Here is a 20,748-nt window from a genome sequence, read left to right on the forward strand (position 1 = left end):
ACACAAGGATTCTAATCTCACTGGACCCTGGCCCCTCTCTAGGTGGACGGAGCACAGGCTGTGGACTGAGGCCCCCTTGCCCAGCAGTATACAAAACAGAGCAGGTAAAGTACATGCCATGGACACAGGACAGTGTGGACAGAGAGGACACAGAGATGACGAGGGCAGAAGGGTTGGGGCAGACACCAAATGGGATCCACATGGCTGTGCGTGTTCTTTACCCCTGATGGTCAGCGTGGCCGAGGTCTTCTCCTGCCCGCACACACACGAGTACTCTCCAGCATCTGCCACCTTCAGGTCATGGATCTTCAGCTCACACACGGCCCCCTCCTGCCTCAGGCTGTGTCTGTCCCCGTCTCTGAGGGTCTCAGACCCCTTCCTCCACTGCACACGGGCCGCCTTGCTCAGCTCACACCGCAGCGTGGCCGTGGACCCTTCTGTGGCTTCAAGGTTTCTCATGTCTTCTGTGAATCTGGCAGGCAGGGCTGGGAAGGGTCAAGCAGCTGCTAAGACCTCCAGTACCTCTGGCTGCCTCTGTCCACAGCTCACAGAAGCCCAGAGGGCACAGAGGCCACAGGGCAGGGAAATGCAAAGCTCACGAAGCACACAGGGCACAGGGCACGGAAGCCCAAGCAATGCACTCAGGAAAGGACCACAGGTGGACAGGTGAGTACACACAGAAGAGGGGAGAGGAGCCATGGCTCAGGGTGCAGAGCACCAAGACAGGATGAGACACGAGCACCCGTGAGCGAGGAGATGAGTGGTGGAGACACCCAGATGACCCCAGTTGGAGGACACATGGTCATGGGGTAACCATGGGAGCCATGCCACTTTTGCAAACAGGAGGTTCTCATGCGAAAACTCATGTGGACACCACACATACATCCCAGGGACAACACTATCTTTACCCTTGATGGTGAGTGTGGCCGAGGTCCTCTCCTGCCCGCACACACACGAGTACTCTCCAGTGTCTGTCACCTTCAGGCCACAGATGTGCAGCTCACACACGGCCCCCTCCTGCCTCAGGCTGTGTCTGTCCCCATCTCTGAGGGCCTCAGACCCCTTCCTCCACTCCACAGGGGCCGCCTTGCTCAGCTCACACCGCAGCGTGGCCGTGGACCCTTCTGTGGCCTCTTCGTTCTTCAGTCCCTTCATGAACGTGGCAGGCAGGGCTGAGCAGGGTCAGACACACAAACACCATCACACACTGAGCACACAGAAGTGACAGCACAGCACACAGTAGACATGAAACCCTTTGTACATGTGCCACATGTTGGGTGCATTGAGCACTGACTGTGGACTAAAGCTGCCCATGACCAGCCTTTGCTTGTCACATGGCAGGTGGGGTATGCACCAAGGCCCACAGGATAGGTTGGATGGAGAGAACACAGAGATGATGAGGGCCTAATGGTGGGGCAGACACCAAATGGGATCCATGTGGCTGTGTGTGGTCTTTACCCTTGACGGTGAGCGTGGCCGAGGTCTTCTCCTGCCCACACACACACGAGTACTCTCCAGCATCTGCCACCTTCAGGTCATGGATCTTCAGCTCACACACGGCCCCCTCCTGCCTCAGGCTGTGTCTGTCCCCGTCTCTGAGGGTCTCAGACCCCTTCCTCCACTGCACACGGGCCGCCTTGCTCAGCTCACACCGCAGCGTGGCCGTGGCCCCTTCTGTGGCCTCTTCGTTCCTCAGACCTTTCATGAACGTGGCAGGCAGGGCTGCAGAGAGTCAGACACCAACACCATCACTGAGAACATGGGAGAGACAGGACGACACAAGGATTCTAATCTCACTGGACCCTGGCCCCTCTCTAGGTGGATGGAGCACAGGCTGTGGACTGAGGCCCCCTTGCCCAGCAGTATACAAAACAGAGCAGGTAAAGTACATGCCATGGACACAGGACAGTGTGGACAGAGAGAACACAGAGATGACGAGGGCAGAAGGGTGGGGGCGGACACCAAATGGGATCCACGTGGCTGTGCGTGTTCTTTACCCCTGATGGTCAGCGTGGCCGAGGTCTTCTCCTGCCCGCACACACACGAGTACTCTCCAGCATCTGCCACCTTCAGGTCATGGATCTTCAGCTCACACACGGTCCCCTCCTGCCTCAGGCTGTGTCTGTCCCCGTCTCTGAGGGTCTCAGACCCCTTCCTCCACTCCACAGGGGCCGCCTTGCTCAGCTCACACCGTAGTGTGGCCACAGCCCCTTCCACGGCCTCTTCGCTCCTCAAATCCTTCATGAACGTGGCAGGCAGGGCTGTAAAGGGTCAGAGACACAAACACCAGGACAACTCAAGCACACAGATAACATAAAACCCACTGGACATGGGCCACATGCTGGGTGGACAGAGCACAAGTCATTGATTGAGACTGTCCTTGGATGACTTGTGCATGTCACAAGTATGTGGTGTATACACCAGAGAAGACAGAATAGCAAGGACAGAGAGGACTCAGAGGTGACGAAAAACAAGGGCAGAAGGAAGGAGGCAGACACCAAATGGGATCCGCACGGCTGTGTGTGGTCTTTACCCTGGACAGTGAGCGTAGCCGAGGTCCTCTCCTGCCCGCACACACACGAGTACTCTCCAGCGTCTGCCACCTTCAGGCCACGGATGTGCAGCTCACACACCGCCCCTTCCTGCCTCAGGCTGTGTCTGTCCCCGTCTCTGAGGGTCTCAGACCCCTTCCTCCACTCCACAGGGGCCGCCTTGCTCAGCTCACACCGCAGCGTGGCCGTGGACCCTTCTGTGGCTTCTTCGTTCCTCAGTCCCCTCATGAACGTGGCAGGCAGGGCTGAGCAGGGTCAGACACACAAACATCATCACACACTGAGCACACGGAAGAGACAGCACAACACAGATAACAAAACCCAGTGGACACAGGCCACACTCCAGGTGGACTGAACACATGCTGTGGACTAAAGCTGTCCTTGCCATTCCTGTGCACACCACAGAGCAGTGGGTACACACCAAGGACAACAGGACAGGGTGGACAGAGAGAACACAGAGATGACGAGGGCAGATGGAGAGGGCAGACACCAAATCGAATCCACATCGCTGTGCGTGTTCTTTACCCTTGACTGTGAGCGTCGCCGAGGTCTTCTCCTGCCCGCACACACACGAGTACTCTCCAGCATCTGCCACCTTCAGGTCATGGATCTTCAGCTCACACACGGCCCCCTCCTGCCTCAGGCTGTGTCTGTCCCCGTCTCTGAGGGTCTCAGACCCCTTCCTCCACTCCACAGGGGCCGCCTTGCTCAGCTCACACCGCAGCGTGGCCGTGGACCCTTCTGTGGCCTCTTCATTCTTCAGTCCCTTCATGAACGTGGCAGGCAGGGCTGAGCAGGGTCAGACACACAAACACCATCACACACTGAGCACACGGAAGAGACAGCACAACACAGATAACAAAACCCAGTAGACACAGGCTGCATATTGATGGGCTGAGCACCGACTGTGAACTAAAAGTGCCCATGCCTAGCTCGTACTTGTCACATGGCAGGTGGGGTATGCACCAAGGCCCACAGGATAGGATGGATGGAGAGAACACAGAGATGATGAGGGCCTAATGGTGGGGCAGACACCAAATGGGATCCATGTGGCTGTGTGTGGTCTTTACCCTTGACGGTGAGCGTGGCCGAGGTCTTCTCCTGCCCGCACACACACGAGTACTCTCCAGCATCTGCCACCTTCAGGTCATGGATCTTCAGCTCACACACGGCCCCCTCCTGCCTCAGGCTGTGTCTGTCCCCGTCTCTGAGGGTCTCAGACCCCTTCCTCCACTGCACACGGGCCGCCTTGCTCAGCTCACACCGCAGCGTGGCCATGGACCCTTCTGTGGCCTCTTCGTTCCTCAGACCTTTCATGAACGTGGCAGGCAGGGCTGCAGAGAGTCAGACACCAACACCATCACTGAGAACATGGGAGAGACAGGACGACACAAGGATTCTAATCTCACTGGACCCTGGCCCCTCTCTAGGTGGACGGAGCACAGGCTGTGGACTGAGGCCCCCTTGCCCAGCAGTATACAAAACAGAGCAGGTAAAGTACATGCCATGGACACAGGACAGTGTGGACAGAGAGGACACAGAGATGACGAGGGCAGAAGGGTGGGGGCGGACACCAAATGGGATCCACGTGGCTGTGCGTGTTCTTTACCCCTGATGGTCAGCGTGGCCGAGGTCTTCTCCTGCCCGCACACACACGAGTACTCTCCAGCATCTGCCACCTTCAGGTCATGGATGTGCAGCTCACACACAGCCCCCTCCTGCCTCAGGCTGTGTCTGTCCCCGTCTCTGAGGGTCTCAGACCCCTTCCTCCACTCCACAGGGGCCGCCTTGCTCAGCTCACACCACAGCGTGGCCGTGGACCCTTCTGTGGCCTCTTCATTCTTCAGTCCCTTCATGAACTTGGCAGGCAGGGCTGAGCAGGGTCAGACACACAAACACCATCACACACTGAGCACATGGAAGAGACATCACAGCACACAGTAGACATGAAACCCATGGGCCATGTGCTGGGTGGATGGAGCACAGGTCACGGACTGAGGCTGTGCCAGTCTGGCCTGTGCACATCACAGAGCAGGTGAGGTATGTGCCAAGGTTGACATAACAGCGTGGATGGAGAGGACACAGAAATGACGAGGGCAGAAGGGTGGGGGCAGACACCAAACGGGATCCATGTGGCTGTGTGGTCTTTACCCTTGACAGTTTGTGTGCTCGAGATTCATGTGTCTCTCCCTCTCTGACAGGGTTTCCCTGTATCTGCCGTCTTCAGGCAGGATGTGCAGCTCACACACAGCAATCCCCACCCCCTCAGACTTTGCTTTTTCCCCTCTATGAGGGTCTGAGACCCCTTCTTTCACTCCACAGTGGCTGCCTTGCTTAGCTCACAGGATAGCATGGCCATGGCCCTTTCCGTGGCCTCCCTGGTTCCAGACCTTCAATGAAGCATGGAGTTACGGCTTAGAAAAGTCAGGTGGACAGATGAGGACATGACCTGGACTCCAGGAAGGACATAGTTGCAGGACAGCTGGAGGGACGAGGAAGAACAGATCCAAGGGGACAGTGCAGACTTCCTATCCCATGTGCCAAGGCATAGTTCAGCCCGGAGCCCCAGGAGATGAGGCCAGAACTATGCTCAGGCTCGGGTGGGCGGCACAGACAGCCTCAGGGACCAGGGCACGGCAGACCCAGGAGACGAGGCCCAGACCACACAGGACTCTTCCCTGCCTAAAAACCTACAGGAATTTGCTGGCTGTGCCTCTGCCGTGCTCGGTGTCCACAGCCATTTCTTCTTCCCCAGCCCCTCCTTTCAGGAGGTCTCCCGTGTGCCCCCTCCCCCTGCTGGAAGCACTTGCCTCGCCTGGCTCTAGGAGCTCACAGCTCCATGCAGACTTGACTCAGGAGATTGTGCACTGAGACCTGAGGCTGTTGGGAAGGAGAGCACGGATCTTGTGTGTCAGGTGGCTGTGAGCTCGGAGAGGGCAGGGTCACAGCTGAGGCATAGCTCCACACAACGACATGTGCACGTGCTGACTCACAGGTCAGGCTGGGGCCAGTGTTGTGACACAGCAGTCAAACAGCTCTGGCAGCTCTGGCATCCCAGGCCAGGGTGCCGCGTAGAGTCCTGGCTGTTCCACTTCTTTTTGTTTTTTAAAGATTTTTTTTTTTTTTTTTTTTTTTTTTTACTTATTTGAGAGGCAGTGTTACAGACAGAACAAGGGAGAGACAGAGAGACAGCTCTTCCATCTGCTGGTTCACTCCCCAGTCGGCTGGGCTGATCCAAAGCCAGGAGCCAGGAGCTTCTTCCAGGCCTCCCATGTAGGTGCAGGGGCCCAAGCACCTGGGCATCCTCCACTGTTTTTCCCAGGCCATCACAGGGAACTGGATTGGAAGAGGAGCAGCCGGGACATGATCCGGCACCTGCACCAGATGCTGGCACCCCAGGCAGCGCCTTAGCCTCCTGTACCACAGCGCTGGCCCTGCTGCTGCCCGTCTGCTCCAGCTCCTTCCTTATGCATCGGGGACAGGAGGAGGTGGCCCTGGCCCCCCAGGAGAGACCCAGATGCAATTCCAGGCCCCTGGCTCTGGCCTGGCCCAGCTGTAGCTATCATAGCCATTTGTGAAGTGAACTGGTGAATGGAGAATCAATCTCTCAATCACTCTCTTTCCCTCTTTCTCTCCCCCCCCCCCATGAAGACCCCCCTCTCTCTAACTCTGCCTTTTAAATACATTTTTTAAAATGAGAGTTTAGGACAGAACTACAGAGAAAATCCAGGGAGAAGACAGTTTTCCACGGGACAGGGGGGAGTCAGCTCTGCAGGCAAGTCCACCAGGTTGCAGCCTCCATCGCCCAAGACCCCAAACCTCCTGAGAGGGCGGGACTTCCTCCCAGCCTCCCAGAGATGGTGGCTAAACTCCTTCAGAGCCTGGCATGACACAAAGTGTCAGCCAACACTCAGCCAGATCCAGGGGACCTGGCCTGCCTGGACATCTCCTCCCTGATGCCCGAGGACTGCTGTACATTTCCACCAAGAGACACACATGCAACATGCATGTGGCCTGGACGTCCTTACTCCCAAGCCTGCACTGCCTTCCTTGGGCTCCCACAGTAGCCACTGCTGGGATCCAGCTTCCCAGGCCCAGCCTAAGCCAACAGGCCTGACCTCACTGTGTGTGGGCCACAAGCAGCACCAGTGACACAGCCATGACGGCATCAAGAAGCTGAGAGAGCACCCAGGCTACGAGGACCGGGAGGAGGGCTGAAGGTGCTCGGGTGCCTGTGCCTGGCCTTCACGCCGATGGCCGAGGTCCTCTCCTGCTGGCGCACAAGTCCTCCCCAGCAGCCACCAATGCCAGGCCACAGATGCCCAGCTCACACACGCCCCCTCCTGCCTCAGGCTGTGTCTGTCCCCGTCTCTGAGGGTCTCAGACCCCTTCCTCCACTGCACACGGGCCGCCTTGCTCAGCTCACACCGCAGCGTGGCCGTGGCCCCTTCTGTGGCCTCTTCATTCTTCAGACCCTTCATGAATGTGGCAGGCGGGGCTGAGCGGGGTCAGAGACAGCAATACCATCACACACTGAGCACACAGAAGAGACAGCACAACACAGAAAGACCAGGAAACCCACTGGATGGGACACGTGCTGGGCGGATGGAGCACAGGCTGTGGACTTGGGCTGTCCTTGCCCCGCCTGTGCATGTCACAGAGCAACGGGGCACATGCCAAGGACAACAGGAAGCATGGACCAAAAAGACACAGGGATGAAGAGAGCCAAGAACAGAAGGGTGGGGGCGGACACCAAAACCATCCACGTGGCTGTGCGTGTTCTTTACCCCTGATGGTCAGCGTGGCCGAGGTCCTTTCCTGCCCGCACACACACGAGTACTCTCCAGCATCTGCCACCTTCAGGTCATGGATCTTCAGCTCACACACGGCCCCCTCCTGCCTCAGGCTGTGTCTGTCCCCGTCTCTGAGGGTCTCAGACCCCTTCCTCCACTGCACACGGGCCGCCTTGCTCAGCTCACACCGCAGCGTGGCCGTGGCCCCTTCTGTGGCCTCTTCATTCTTCAGTCCCTTCATGAACGTGGCAGGCAGGGCTGAGCAGGGTCAGACACACAAACACCATCACACACTGAGCACACGGAAGTGACAGCACAGCACACAGTAGACATGAAACCCTTTGTACATGTGCCACATGTTGGGTGCATTGAGCACTGACTGTGGACTAAAGCTGCCCATGACCAGCCTTTGCTTGTCACATGGCAGGTGGGGTATGCACCAAGGCCCACAGGATAGGATGGATGGAGAGAACACAGAGATGATGAGGGCCTAATGGTGGGCAGACACCAAATGGGATCCATGTGGCTGTGTGTGGTCTTTACCCTTGACGGTGAGCGTGGCCGAGGTCTTCTCCTGCCCGCACACACACGAGTACTCTCCAGCATCTGCCACCTTCAGGTCATGGATCTTCAGCTCACACACGGCCCCCTCCTGCTTCAGGCTGTGTCTGTCCCCGTCTCTGAGGGTCTCAGACCCCTTCCTCCACTGCACACGGGCCGCCTTGCTCAGCTCACACCGCAGCGTGGCCGTGGCCCCTTCTGTGGCCTCTTCGTTCCTCAGACCTTTCATGAACGTGGCAGGCAGGGCTGCAGAGAGTCAGACACCAACACCATCACTGAGAACATGGGAGAGACAGGACGACACAAGGATTCTAATCTCACTGGACCCTCGCCCCTCTCTAGGTGGACTGAGGCTGCCCTCTGCAGACTGTGTGCCATGGCTGTGTTCCTCTGTTTTTTTGTTTGTTTGTTTTTTGTTTGTTTGTTTGTTTTTTGACAGGCAGAGTGGACAGTGAGAGAGAGAGACAGAGAGAAAGGTCTTCCTTTGCCGTTGGTTCACCCTCCAATGGCCGCCACAGCCGCCGCGCTGCGGCAGGCGCACCGTGCTGATCCAAAGGCAGAAGCCAGGTGCTTTTCCTGGTCTCCCATGAGGTGCAGGGCCCAAGCACTTGGGCCATCCTCCACTGCACTCCCGGGTCACAGCAGAGAGTTGGCCTGGAAGAGGGGCAACCAGGACAGAATCTGGTGCCCCGACCGGGACTAGAACCCGGTGTGCCCGTGCCGCAAGGCAGAGGATTAGCCTATTGAGCCACGGCGCCGGCCCCTCTGGTTTCTGATTGCCGTGAATCTCACTAACAGGGCTGGGGAGGACACCGAAGGCATCGGTAGGTCTGAGCAAGGTTGGGGTCAGACATGGATACTCAACCATGCAACAGGCTGGGAGGAAATCCACACATGGACACACCCACATGTGAGTGGAGCAGGCAACAGCCTGGAAAAGCCCATCCAGGCACAGCCCAGCAAAGACAGAGGAAAGTCAGATCCTCACCAAGGACTCCACAGGAAAGGGGCATGGAACAGCCCAGGGGTAGCAGCTTCCCCACATTTCCACGGCCCCTCCTGGCTTGGCTGTATCTGGCACCGGTCAAAGGCCCAGTTCAGCTGGACCACTCAGCTCCCATCATGCTGTGACCTCCTCCCATGGCTTCCCAAGTCTAGATGTTCTGTAACCTCGATGGATGGCTGGAGGGAGGAGATGCAGGTGGGCTGCCTGCTGCTCTCCCAGAAGCTCCTGCCAGCTCTGTTCTTCACATGTTGCTGCGCCTGAGACGACCAGACGGAGGCACACCCGGGGCAGAACAGGACAGGCTGCCATCACCTGCCTGGAGCAAATGGCCTTAGGACCCCAGGCTTGTGCCCTTCCCACAGGCAGAGCCCACTCCCAGCAGGCTCCTTGGTTTCTAGGTGGAGCAGATGAAGAAATGTGTAGCTGGTCAGAGTGGTTAATACTCTTGTGCCCTGACCCTGGGCATCAAGGGTCCTGGGCAATGACTTTGGGCACTGAGGACCCTGGACACTGACCCTGGGCATCAAGGGTCCTGGGCACTGACTCTGGGCACCAAAGGCCCTGGGCACTGACCCTGGGCACCAAGGGTCCTGGGCACTAAGCATCCTGGACGCTGACCCTGGGCACTGAGGGTCCCATATGCTGAGGCTCCTGTACAGAGGCTCCTGTGCACTGAGGCTGGGAAGCCGCTCCTGCCCACTAGCCAGAGATTGGGACCCCAGGAGAGCCCAGGTCCATCCTGCCAGAGGCCTTGAAGAACACAGCAACCTGGGCACCCTTGGGACCTCGTGGTGCGGCAGTAATTTTCAGATACAGAGGAGTCCTCCGCCCAGCATCCTCTAGAGGAGAGCCCACGTGTGGCCTGGGCCGGGCACCAGGACTCTGTTTGGGACATTTCAGATCTGGAAGCAGCTGCATCAGGCACCCAGCAGGCACTCACAGCCTCCACTCCATGGCCACTGGCAGCACCTGCTGGAGTGGAGAGACAAGGCTGCTTCTTCTGTGGTCTCCTCCTTTCCAACTTGTGTTCCCATGCCATGACCTCCAAGCCTATAGCCCTCTGTGGTCTCCCCATGGGTCCAATGGCATGAGGACTAGGAGCCTCCAGACTGCACACCACCCATGTAGCTCAAGATGGCACAGCACCTGGCCTCTCCACACAGGAGTCGCCTGCCAGGGCCCAAGCAGACTGAAGGCCATGTCCACTCCGAGAACCATCCTTACTGCTCTGAGGATGCATCCTTGTTGTGGGGGTGGAGACCCCAGGTTCCTGGACAAGAGGACTCCCCATTGGTGTCCTTCCCTCCTCCCCGGGATGCCCCAAGTCCTCCCTGATACCTGCCTGTATTGCACCTGCTGCCCCTGCAAGAGGCAACCCAAGCCACACATCAGCCCCTAAGCACTTGGAACTGAGATCGCTGGGCCCCCAGCTCCTCGGACACTCAAGATGAGTCCTGCAAGGTCCTGTTCCTTCCCTGGACGAGACCTGGCTTGATCGAGGCTGGGAGCTCCCCCGCTAAGTGGCAGTGAGGGCCTGGACTCAGGCACGCATCCTGGGCACCTCAGATCCCCTGGTGAGCTCCTGCTAGCCATGATCTGCCCCACCCACAACTGCACCAAAAACCCCCACCTGCTTGGGCCAGGCTGCAGGTCAGGAGCACGTCCACCTCAGTCACCTCTGTCCCCACCTCTACGGATCTCAGCCCCTCCAACATGCCACAGGGGTGGCCTCGTTGAGGCCACGGCCCCTTCTCTGACCTGCTCAGGCCTCAGACCACCTGTGGTTGAGCAGATGGGCCAGGGCAGGACACACACAGGGAAAGCATCAGACTGTGCTGCCGGTGGACGAGAAATGGGCCACAGATGCCACACAGGGACCTGGGAAGTGGCCGCCAGACACTGGACCACTGAGAGCCAAGGACGTCAGCCCTTCCTTAGGACCCCTGATGGACATCAAGGACAGGAGCCCACACAAACAGGCCTTGACATCCCCTCATCTCCCATCTCTCCTCCACTTGCTACCCTCACTCCCCACAAGGTCTCACCTCCACATGACATGCTCACCTCCACACCCTCACCTCCACATGACATGCTCACCTCCACACCCTCACTCCCCACAAGGCCTCACCTCCCCACAAGGCCTCACCTCCACATGACATGCTCACCTCCAACACCCTCACTCCCAACAGCCTCAGCTCCACCTTTTTTTTCTTTTTTAATTTTTGACAGGCAGAGTGGACAGTGAGAGAGAGAGACAGAGAGAAAGGTCTTCCTTTGCCGTTGGTTCACCCTCCAATGGCCACCACGGCCGGCGCGCTGCAGCCAGCGCACCGCGCTGATCCGAAGGCAGGAGCCAGGTACTTATCCTGGTCTCCCATGGGGTGCAGAGCCCAAGCATTTGGGCCATCCTCCACTGCCTTCCCAGGCCATAGCAGAAAGCTGGCCTGGAAGAGGGGCAACCGGGACAGAATCCGGCGCCCTGACCGGGATTAGAACCTGGTGTGCCGGCGCCGCTAGGCGGAGGATTAGCCTAGTGAGCCGCAGTGCCGGCCCTCAGCTCCACCTTACATGCTCACCTCCACACCCTCATTCCCCACAAGGCCTCACTTCCACATGACGTGCTCACCTCCACACCCTTACCTCCACATGACATGCTCACCTCCAACACCCTCAACTCCACACAACACCCTCACCTCCACACCCTCTCTCCCCACAACACTCTCACCTCTACATCCTCACTCCCCACAAGGCCTCACCTCCACATGATGTGCTCACCTCCACACCCCAGCCTCCACATGACATGCTCACCTCCACATCCTCACCTCCAACACAACTCTCTCACCTCCACATGACATGCTCACCTCCAACTCCTTCACCTCCACACAACACCCTCAACTATACATGACACGCTCACCTTCACATGACATGCTCACCTCCACAGCCTCACTCCCCACAACACCCTCACCTCCACACAACGTGCTCACCTCCACACCCTCACCTCCACATGACATGCTCACCTCCATACTCTCACTCCCCACAAGACCTCACCTCCCCACAAGGCCTCACCTCCACATGACATGCTCACTCCACACCCTCACTCCCCACAAGGCCTCACCTCCACATGAAGTGCTCACCTCCACATGACATGCTCACCTCCACAGCCTCACTCCCCACAACACCCTCACATCCACACAATGCCCTCACATCCACACAACGCCCTCACTACCCACAAGGCCCTCACTCCAGGTGACACTTTGACTTCTCACAACAACCTGACCCCCACACGACACCCTGATCTCCCACAAGTCCCTCACTTCCACACAACACAAACCTCCACATGACGCCCTCACCTCCTGCAGTGACCTCACCTCCCTGCTTCCAGCGACGCCCACACAGGCTCCGCCTTTCCCCACAAAGTCTCTGCTCTGCAGCCTCTCCTCAGCCTCCTTCCCTCCCCTCCCCCTGCTGTGCACCCCGAGGACCTGTAACTGCAGTTTCTTTTTTTTTTTTTTTAATTTTTGACAGGCAAGTGGACAGTGAGAGAGAGACAGAGAGAAAGGTCTTCCTTTTGCCGTTGGTTCACCCTCCAATGGCCGCCGCGGTAGCGCGCTGCGGCCGGCGCACCGCGCTGTTCCGATGGCAGGAGCCAGGTGCTTATCCTGGTCTCCCATGGGGTGCAGGGCCCAAGAACTTGGGCCATCCTCCACTGCACTCCCTGGCCACAGCAGAGAGCTGGCCTGGAAGAGGGGCAACCGGGACAGGATCGGTGCCCCGACCGGGACTAGAACCCGGTGTGCCGGCGCCGCAAGGCAGAGGTGTAACTGCAGTTTCTGTAGGGTTTTGTTTCCCCACACCCTGGACACCTGACTGTGACCCCACGGGGCTGGGAAGGGCCTGTGCTCTCTGCTTCCCAGCTCCGAGATGGGTCCCTGCAGATGGCGTGAGACACGCACGCTGAAGGCACGGAGACATGAGAGCAGGAAGGGCCACAGCACAGAGAGGCTGGGCAGAGGCCACCGCAGAACGCACAGACACAGGCCACAGGGCATTACCTGTGACGGACAGTGTGGCTGAGGTCCTCTCCTGACCACACACGCACACGTACTCCCCGGCGTCCTCCACGGCCAGGCCACGGATGTGCAGCTCACACACGGCCCCCTCCTGCCTCAGGCTGTGTCTGTCCCCGTCTCTGAGGGTCTCAGACCCCTTCCTCCACTCCACAGGGGCCGCCTTGCTCAGCTCACACCGCAGCGTGGCCGTGGCCCCTTCTGTGGCCTCCTTGTTTCTCAGTTTCTCTATGAACTGGGCAGGCAGGGCTGGGGAGGATCAGACAGACAGAATGTCAGATTCCCTGGAGCACTCTCAGGGACAGCGTGTGACAAGACTAAGTACAAGATGTGGCATCCAACAGCCCCCCTCTCAGCACGGGGGGCTGGCTCCTGCTGCTGGCATCTCCTGGCTCTTACAGCAGCCCAGGAAGTTGGAGGGGATTCCATGGAGGGAAGGGAGGAGAGAGGCACAGAGGCAGGGGAACACGGGAAGAAAAGATGTGGTTGCACCAAGTCAACACCACAGAACACAGAGCTGCGTGGCCATAGGACATTACCTGTGACGGTGAGCGTGGCCGAGGTCTTCTCCTGCCCGCACACACACGAGTACTCTCCAGCGTCTGCCACCTTCAGGCCACGGATGTGCAGCTCACACACAGCCCCCTCCTGCCTCAGGCTGTGTCTGTCCCCGTCTCTGAGGGTCTCAGACCCCTTCCTCCACTCCACAGGGGCCGCCTTGCTCAGCTCACACCGCAGCGTGGCCGTGGCCCCTTCTGTGGCCTCCTTGTTCCTCAGCTTTCCTACGAACTGGGCAGGCAGAGCTGTGGCCGGGTGGGATAGACGGAGAGCATGGCTTTCACTCTCCACCTCTGCCAGGCAGGACCCCAAGGAGCCATGGGGGCAGGGCCGCGAGGGCGGCTTACCCTTCACGGTGAGGGTGGCTGAGGTCATCTGGTCTCCGAAGGAGCAGGAGAACTGCCCACTGTCCTGGGGCTGCAGGTCACGAACCACCAACTCCAGCACAGCGCCCTCTTGGCGCAGGCCATACTTGCTGCTGGGCCTCAGGACCTGGTCTCCCCGGCGCCACTCCACAGGTGCGGCCACAGCCGACAGCACACAGCGCAGCGTGGCGGCGCCACCCTCGGCCACCTCCAGGTCCCTTAGCGCCTCCTGGAACCGCACTGGCCGAGCTGCAGACAGGCACAGGGCTGTACCTGGGGCCCCTCCTATGCCAGGGGCCATGGTGGGGGCTGTAAGACCTCAGGGAAGGGCAGGTGAGAGGCCTGTGGGGCAACAGCAAGGCAAGCCCAGCACCAGAGAAGGGCTGTGCTTGGCCGGGGACCCAGGGAGCAGAGGATCAGGGTGGAGGAGGGCACGGAGCAGGCCCTGTGTGCATCTGCCTGCTGCCCTGTGAGAGGGGTTAGGCAAAGTCCCACTTCGCAGCTCAGGAAGAAGGCAAGAGACTGCAGGCCACACACGGGCCATGAGCTGAAGCCAGGGTGGGGGAGCCCCAGTGCAGGTAGAGTGTAGGTGCCCACGCTCCTGGGGGCAGCCCTTTGTTCCCGCCCACACCTGCTTGAGCAAAGACGGCTGCAGGCACCCAGTGCTCACCGTGGACCCTGACGATGGAGCTGCTGGAAGCACCCCCGGCTTCACACTTGTAACGGCCACCGTCCTGCAGAGCAGTGCCCACGATGGTCAGCTGGGCCCGGCGGCCCTCGTAGCTCAGCTGGCACCGAGCAGATGGCCGCAGGGTCTTCCCGTCCTTGGTCCAGCGCACGGGGCTGACAGGTGCCCTGGTCTCACAGAGGAGGGTCAGGTCCTCACCCTCAGTGACTGTGGTATCCGTGAGCTCCTGGGAGAAGACACTCGGCTTCTCTGGGGGCAAAGGGAGAAGCAGGGGGGCTGCTGCTCACAAGGCCCTGGCCCAGGCCAGTGTCCGCCCACTGCCCATGCTGTTCTGCATGCCCACGAGAGAGGGGTTCATGCTAAAAGAGCCTCATCCAGCCTCCAAGTTCACCTCCCTGGGCCTGAATCCCCCCATGCACAGGCAGGCAGTCACGCCTTCTCCGTGTGCCCTGAACTCCTCGCTGCTATCTGGGCTCGCTGCTATCAGGGGGCCTCCCGGAGCCACACACACCACCTGGCTCTCCCACCAGACCCACCAGTGACCCGCAGGGCAGCCGAGGTCCTCTGGTCACCCGCCTCGAAGTAGACGGTGCCCGAGTCCTTGAGTGCCAGCTGCCGCATGGTGAGCACGTGGTAGCCCCCGGGCTGGGTCTCCATCTCGTTGAGCTCGTTGGCCTGCAGGGGTGTCTTGTCCAGGAACCAGTGCACCGGCTCGTAGTCGGCGGGGGAGATGCGGCAACAGAAGGTGGCTGAGGAGCCCTCCTGCACCTCGGCGTCCTCCAGGCCCTCCGTGATGAGCACCCTGCGGGCTGCAGGGCAGACAGTGCATCAGGGCCACAGCCTGCCCGGCTTGGGACGGTTCAGCCTGGCAGCAAGCAGCAGCGAGGGCAACTGGGGCGAGTGAGCAGGTGGGAGCTCACTGTCTCTGTCTCAGTCTCTGTGTCTTTGTCTCTGTCTCTCTGTGTCTGTCTCTGTGTGTCTCTATGTCTCTCTGTCTGTCTCTGTGTCTTTGTGTCTGGCTCTGTATCTCTGTTTACGTGTCTCTGTCTCTCTGTGTCTGTGTCTCTGTCTTTCTATGTATCTGTCAATGTCTCTGTGTCTGTCGCTGTCTCTTTGTCTTTCTGTTTTTGTGCCTGACTCTTGGTCTCTCTGTCTCTGTATCTGTCTCTCTCATCCTTTCTCTGGCTCTTTTTCTGTCCCCGTCTCTAAGTCTCTATCTATGCTTCTCTCTCGTTATGCCTCTGTCTGTCTCTCTCTGCCTCTCAAGTATTTTCTAAAAAAGCTGGTGCTGTGGCATAGCAGGTAAAGCTGCCTCCTGCAGTGCTGGCATCCCATGTAAGCACCAGTTTGAGTCCCAGCCGCTCCTCTTCTGATCCAGCTCCCTGCTGTTGCACCTGGGAAAATGCTTGGGCCCCTGCACCCTCGTGGGAGATCTGGATGACGCTCAGGGCTCCTGGCTTTGGCCTGGCCCAGCCCTAGCCTAGCACCCATTTGGGGAGTGAACCAGTGGATGAAAGATCTCTAACTTTCAAATAAATGAATAAATCTTTAAAGAGAGAGAGAGAAAACAGCAGGTGGGCCAGCGCTAAATGGTCCAGACACATCTGTTCTAGGTCAGATCCTGAGCCACCTCCTGCTTCCACCTCCGCAACCCTTCTGTGATGCTCCATGTGCAAATCCGCAGCCCGCAGGCCACCTGGGCGCACAGTGTGACAGCTGATGCCCTCTGCTGTCCCCTCCTGCTGGGCTGTGCTTCCCAACACGCCGTGCCAGCCACCAGCACCGTGTGTGACGCTCACTCAGTCACGGCTACCCCTCCTGGCCACTGCCAGGCCCCCCAGCTCCCAGGGGCACCACCTCCCCCTCGGCCTCAGCAGCCCCAGACAGGAGTGAATTCCTTCAGTTCCTCCAGGAGACTTGACAAGAGGGGCTGGAGGTTCCCCATGCGAGGAAGGCACCCACAGACACAGCAGATGCCTCAAAGGTGACAGAGCGGCCGCCACTTGAGACCCAAATCAGGCGCCTGGGGTTGGGGGGAGTCGTGAATTACCGAAGGCAGATGTGTCAGGCACAGTAAAAGACTAGGAAGAACCCAGGAGCAAGCTGAATTCAGACCCTGTGCTCCCGCGGCCGGCGGGTCTAAAGCCCAGGGCCAGAGGACCGCGGACACCGTGCCGGGGTGGGTCCCAGCGAGCACAAGACTGGTGTGGCCTGGCGACCAGCCAGCAGACATCTAGGTGCTCTGAGTTTGCAAGGTCACGTCCCGTCACGCTGACTCAGCCCTGTCTGATTCACCCGAGTGCCTGTTGCACAGGCTGATGCCTTCACAATGCTACAAACGCTTCCCTGGGCTCACTGAGCCAGGAGGGAAAACCAGAGTGAGGCTTCCCTGTCCACCCAGGCCAGGACCCCTGGAGATGCTGAACCCCATGGCGCTCCCGGCTGCCACAGGAAAGGAGCTGCATTGCACAGAATTTGTGGACATGCCTCCACGCGTGCACACGCCCCCACACGCGCACACGCCCTACACGCATGTAAGTCTCCTGCAGCTACTCCTGACGACACAGAAGCTGCATAAGTAGCTGTCACACTGTCTGCCGGTGCTCAGTTCCATGACTTTTTCAGAATTCTGCAGTTGTGGCTGTGGAGCCCGAGGAGGCACTGTCGACAGAGGAGCCTCTGAGAAGTTAATGGGACATTCGTGCCATGGAAAATGCACGCAACAGAAGACCCACAGCTGGGTTTTCATATTTTTTGCACGAAATCCATTTTCCTTTGAAGTCTCTGAAGTCCCCCCAACCTATCTCTGCTGATCGCTGAGGCGTCTGAGCTCTCAGCTGCTATTCCCTGGACCAGACCTCAGGAGGGACCTCCAGCACGCTCTGCCCGGGACTGCTACAGGACTCCAGAGTGGGCAAAGCCCCAGGAGCTGCAGGAGCACCCTGTGGCGCTGGCTCAATGCCGCTCATCCGCAGAGCAGCTGGAACCACAGCCCTCAGCCTTCGTGCTGGGTGCAAACTGCCACCCAACCCAACAGTGACAACGAAAAGCCCCGCACATCATCATCATCATCGCCCAAATGTGGGTTCTCCCCGGGAGCACCCGAGGTCTCCTGGCCACCAGCACATCAGGGTCAGGGAGCCCCCATCATGTGTGCACACAGAGATTAAGCCACGGTCCAGCACAAGCCTGCATGGCAGGGAAATGCATGCCTGGACTGACCAGGGCCGTCAGCCAGTTCCCAGAAGCCAGATGGGGAGAGCTGGGCTCGCCCGAGGCTCCAGGGGCACCTCTGAGGGAGCCCACGCCTGCACCTCACCTTGCACCAGCAGCCGCGCCTGGGTCTGGGCCTGGCCGATGTCGCAGACGTAGGTGTCACTGTCTGCCCTCTCCAGGGTGCTGATGGTGAGCCTCAGGGTGAGGCCCTCCTGGCTGGGCGTGTGCTTCCCCGAGGCCCGTAGCTCCGTGAGGCCCTTGCGCCAGGTCACCTGGGCGGCCGGGCTTTCTGTCCTGCAGGTGAACACAGCCGTGCCCTGCTCCTCCACCTGCAGGTCAGCCAGCTCCTCGGTGAACCGGTTTGCCTTCTCTGGGGCAGCAAGGTGGAGACTGGATGTGAGCTCAAGCCCCATGCTGGCCCTCCCCCGCCCGCCTGCGACATGGGGCCTCCGCACTGACCTTCCACACGCAGGCTGGCGGTGCTCTTGGCAGCTTCTGCCTCACAGGTATACATGCCAGAATCCTTGACCTGGGCCCCCCGGATGACCAGCACGGCCCTGGTGCCCTCGTTGAGGACGTCATACTTCTGGCTCTTGCGAATGGCCTTCCCGTCCTTTAGCCAGCGCACCAAGCTGCCGGCACGGGCAAGCTCGCAGCTCAGCACCACGTCCTCCCCCAGCACTGCCCGCTGGTCCTCCAGGGGCTTGGTGATAGCCACCGGCCGCTCTGAAGGGAGCAGAGACAACTACCTGTAGGCCTCGCCACAGCCATAGCCCCAGTCATGGCCCCACCACCACCCAGCCAGGGCCAGGGCAAGGAGAGGCACTTGGCAGTGTTTGTCCTTGGGAGACCACAGGCCCCACCACCCCAGGCTCCGGGACCTCAGGGCCCCAAGACACCAGATGTCTGCTCTCACAAAGGCGACATGGATGGCGAGGGGTGGGGGTGGGGGGCTGAGACCAAGAAGTCCCAGGCTCTCTGCTTCTTCAGAGTCGGTTCAACTCCACGTGAGGCTGTGGCTGGTGCCTCCGCGACAGCAACGTCACAGCTGAGTGCAGCCAGACTGGCTGGGCAGGTGGGAGCTAGCACATGGAGCAGCTGAACAGAGGGCTGGAGCGGCTCGTCCCCCAGGTGCCAGGATGGCCCAGCAGGCGGTTACAGCCTCCACTGCTTGCAGAAGGGGAGCTAACGAGGGGCCCCAGCCCGTGGCAGCAAGTCCCTCGATGCTTATGGTACCCACCTCTGACGACGAGCGAGGCCTTGGAGGTGAGGCCTCGCACCGAGAAGACCACCTCCCCAGCATCACTGGGCTCGGCCTCCTGGACCACCAAGGTGTATCTGCGGCCCTGGCGCATGGCCTGGAAGCGGCCGGAGGTGCCCACCGTCTTCCCGCCAACCGTCCACACAGCCGACTCCTCGGCACTCTCATGGGACAGGACGCACTCGAAGCTGCAGCTGTCTCCAGCCAGCACCTCCACGGACTTCAGCCTCTTGGTGATGCCCACAAGCAGATCTGCGAGCCACGGGGAACACATGGGTCACATCGGCTGCACGACTGCCCCACAGCACCTACACCAGCAGCGGCCCTGTCCAGGCCAGGGTGGGAAAGACCACCCAGCCCAGCCCCAGCCGGACGGCAGCTCCACACTGCCACATGCACTGTCGGCCTGGAGTCTGGATGACCAACAGCTGTGAGCTCCAATCAGGGTGGCTGAGAACTCAAGGACCGCCTACCATGGCCACTGGCTCACAGACATAGGATGGACAGGGCAGACAGGAGCCTGGATGGAGGAGACCATGTCGACAGGGTGAGTCCAGCTCTGACCCACTGTGCTGGCCCCCTCACAGGGCGGCGGGGCCGTGTGCCAAACATGCTCCAGGGACCGACAGCAGGGCCACCAATGGTGGAGCCAGCACAGCAGGTGCACAGGGGAGGCCAGGTGGCTGCCTGGCAGTTGAGGGAGCCCTGGTTCCAAGGCATGTTCCAGGGGGCGGGGCTGGGTATGACAGCCAGGTGACCCTGCGGGGGCCTTCGTGATATCCCCAACCCCTTCACCACCAGGCTCTGCACCCCCCCCCCGCCTTGCCTCTGACATTCTGAGGCATAGACCACCGTCTCCAGCCCACAGGGACCACCGGCACCAGCCACAGTGGCTGCAGCCTTGGTTCCTGCCTGCACCCAGGCCCCGCAGGTCTGCTGCAGGAGGCTCCCCGACCCATCCCCCCAGTCTCAGGCAGTGGCGTGGGCTGCCCAGGATGGAAGAGGAAGGCCACGCCCCGAGCACCTACCGTGCACACTGACCCGGGCCCGGGTCTCCTCGGTGCCCACCCGGCAGGTGTACAGGCCAGCATCCTCACGGCTCAGGTCATGCACCACGAGCCCGCGCATACACGCTGTGTGCAGGAAGTCACACTTGTTGCCGGGCACCAGCTCCACGCCATCTTTGCACCACACCACGCTGGCCTCTGGGCTGGAGACCTCACACTTCAGGGTCAGCGTGCCACGCTCCTCCACCGACACATCATCCAGCGCCTTCAGGAACACCACTGGCTTCCCTGGGGGCACAGCCGGGGCCAGTGAGGTGCCTGCGCATCGCTGGATAGGAGGGGCCCACAGATCCTGGGATGGCTTACCTTTGACCTCCAGGCGGGCAGAAGCCGACACCTTGGGGGAGGCAGCGCGCACGGTGCCGGCATCGGCTGGCTGCACGGTCTTCATCACCAGCGTGTGCCGCCGGCCCTCATGGCTGATCTCATGGAAGCTGTCACTGTACAGGGGCGTCCCGTTGAGTGACCACTCGACCTCCTCGTCCTCATGCGACAGCTCCAGCGAGAAGCAGGCCCGGCCCCCTTCGGTAGCCACGGCATCTTGCAGTGGCTGCGTCACCGTCACCTCCCGCACTGCAAGGGGCACAACAGGGCCTCAGCACCAGTGCCCCCCG

The 20,748-nt window shown here is 60.0% G+C and overlaps 1 protein-coding gene across 1 annotated transcript in view; it reads right to left on the reverse strand.

The window, feature by feature from the left end:
- Positions 1–20,748, reverse strand: part of LOC133758139 (obscurin-like) — a 132,339-nt gene that overhangs the window by 45,748 nt on the left and 65,843 nt on the right. The window contains exons 28-43 of the mRNA XM_062189359.1: positions 20,441–20,707; positions 20,096–20,362; positions 19,047–19,319; positions 18,266–18,532; positions 17,910–18,176; positions 15,127–15,399; positions 14,573–14,839; positions 13,885–14,151; positions 13,519–13,782; positions 13,035–13,228; positions 7,889–7,958; positions 4,162–4,425; positions 3,078–3,341; positions 2,534–2,797; positions 909–1,172; positions 222–485 (exon numbers count right to left, since the gene is read on the reverse strand). Coding sequence (XP_062045343.1) covers positions 222–485; positions 909–1,172; positions 2,534–2,797; positions 3,078–3,341; positions 4,162–4,425; positions 7,889–7,958; positions 13,035–13,228; positions 13,519–13,782; positions 13,885–14,151; positions 14,573–14,839; positions 15,127–15,399; positions 17,910–18,176; positions 18,266–18,532; positions 19,047–19,319; positions 20,096–20,362; positions 20,441–20,707 — 3,996 coding nt within the window. The remainder of the gene's footprint in view (positions 1–221; positions 486–908; positions 1,173–2,533; positions 2,798–3,077; positions 3,342–4,161; positions 4,426–7,888; positions 7,959–13,034; positions 13,229–13,518; positions 13,783–13,884; positions 14,152–14,572; positions 14,840–15,126; positions 15,400–17,909; positions 18,177–18,265; positions 18,533–19,046; positions 19,320–20,095; positions 20,363–20,440; positions 20,708–20,748) is intronic.

This window comes from Lepus europaeus, chromosome 4, assembly GCF_033115175.1.
Source record: "Lepus europaeus isolate LE1 chromosome 4, mLepTim1.pri, whole genome shotgun sequence".
In the NCBI taxonomy this organism is placed as follows: Eukaryota; Metazoa; Chordata; class Mammalia; order Lagomorpha; family Leporidae; genus Lepus; species Lepus europaeus.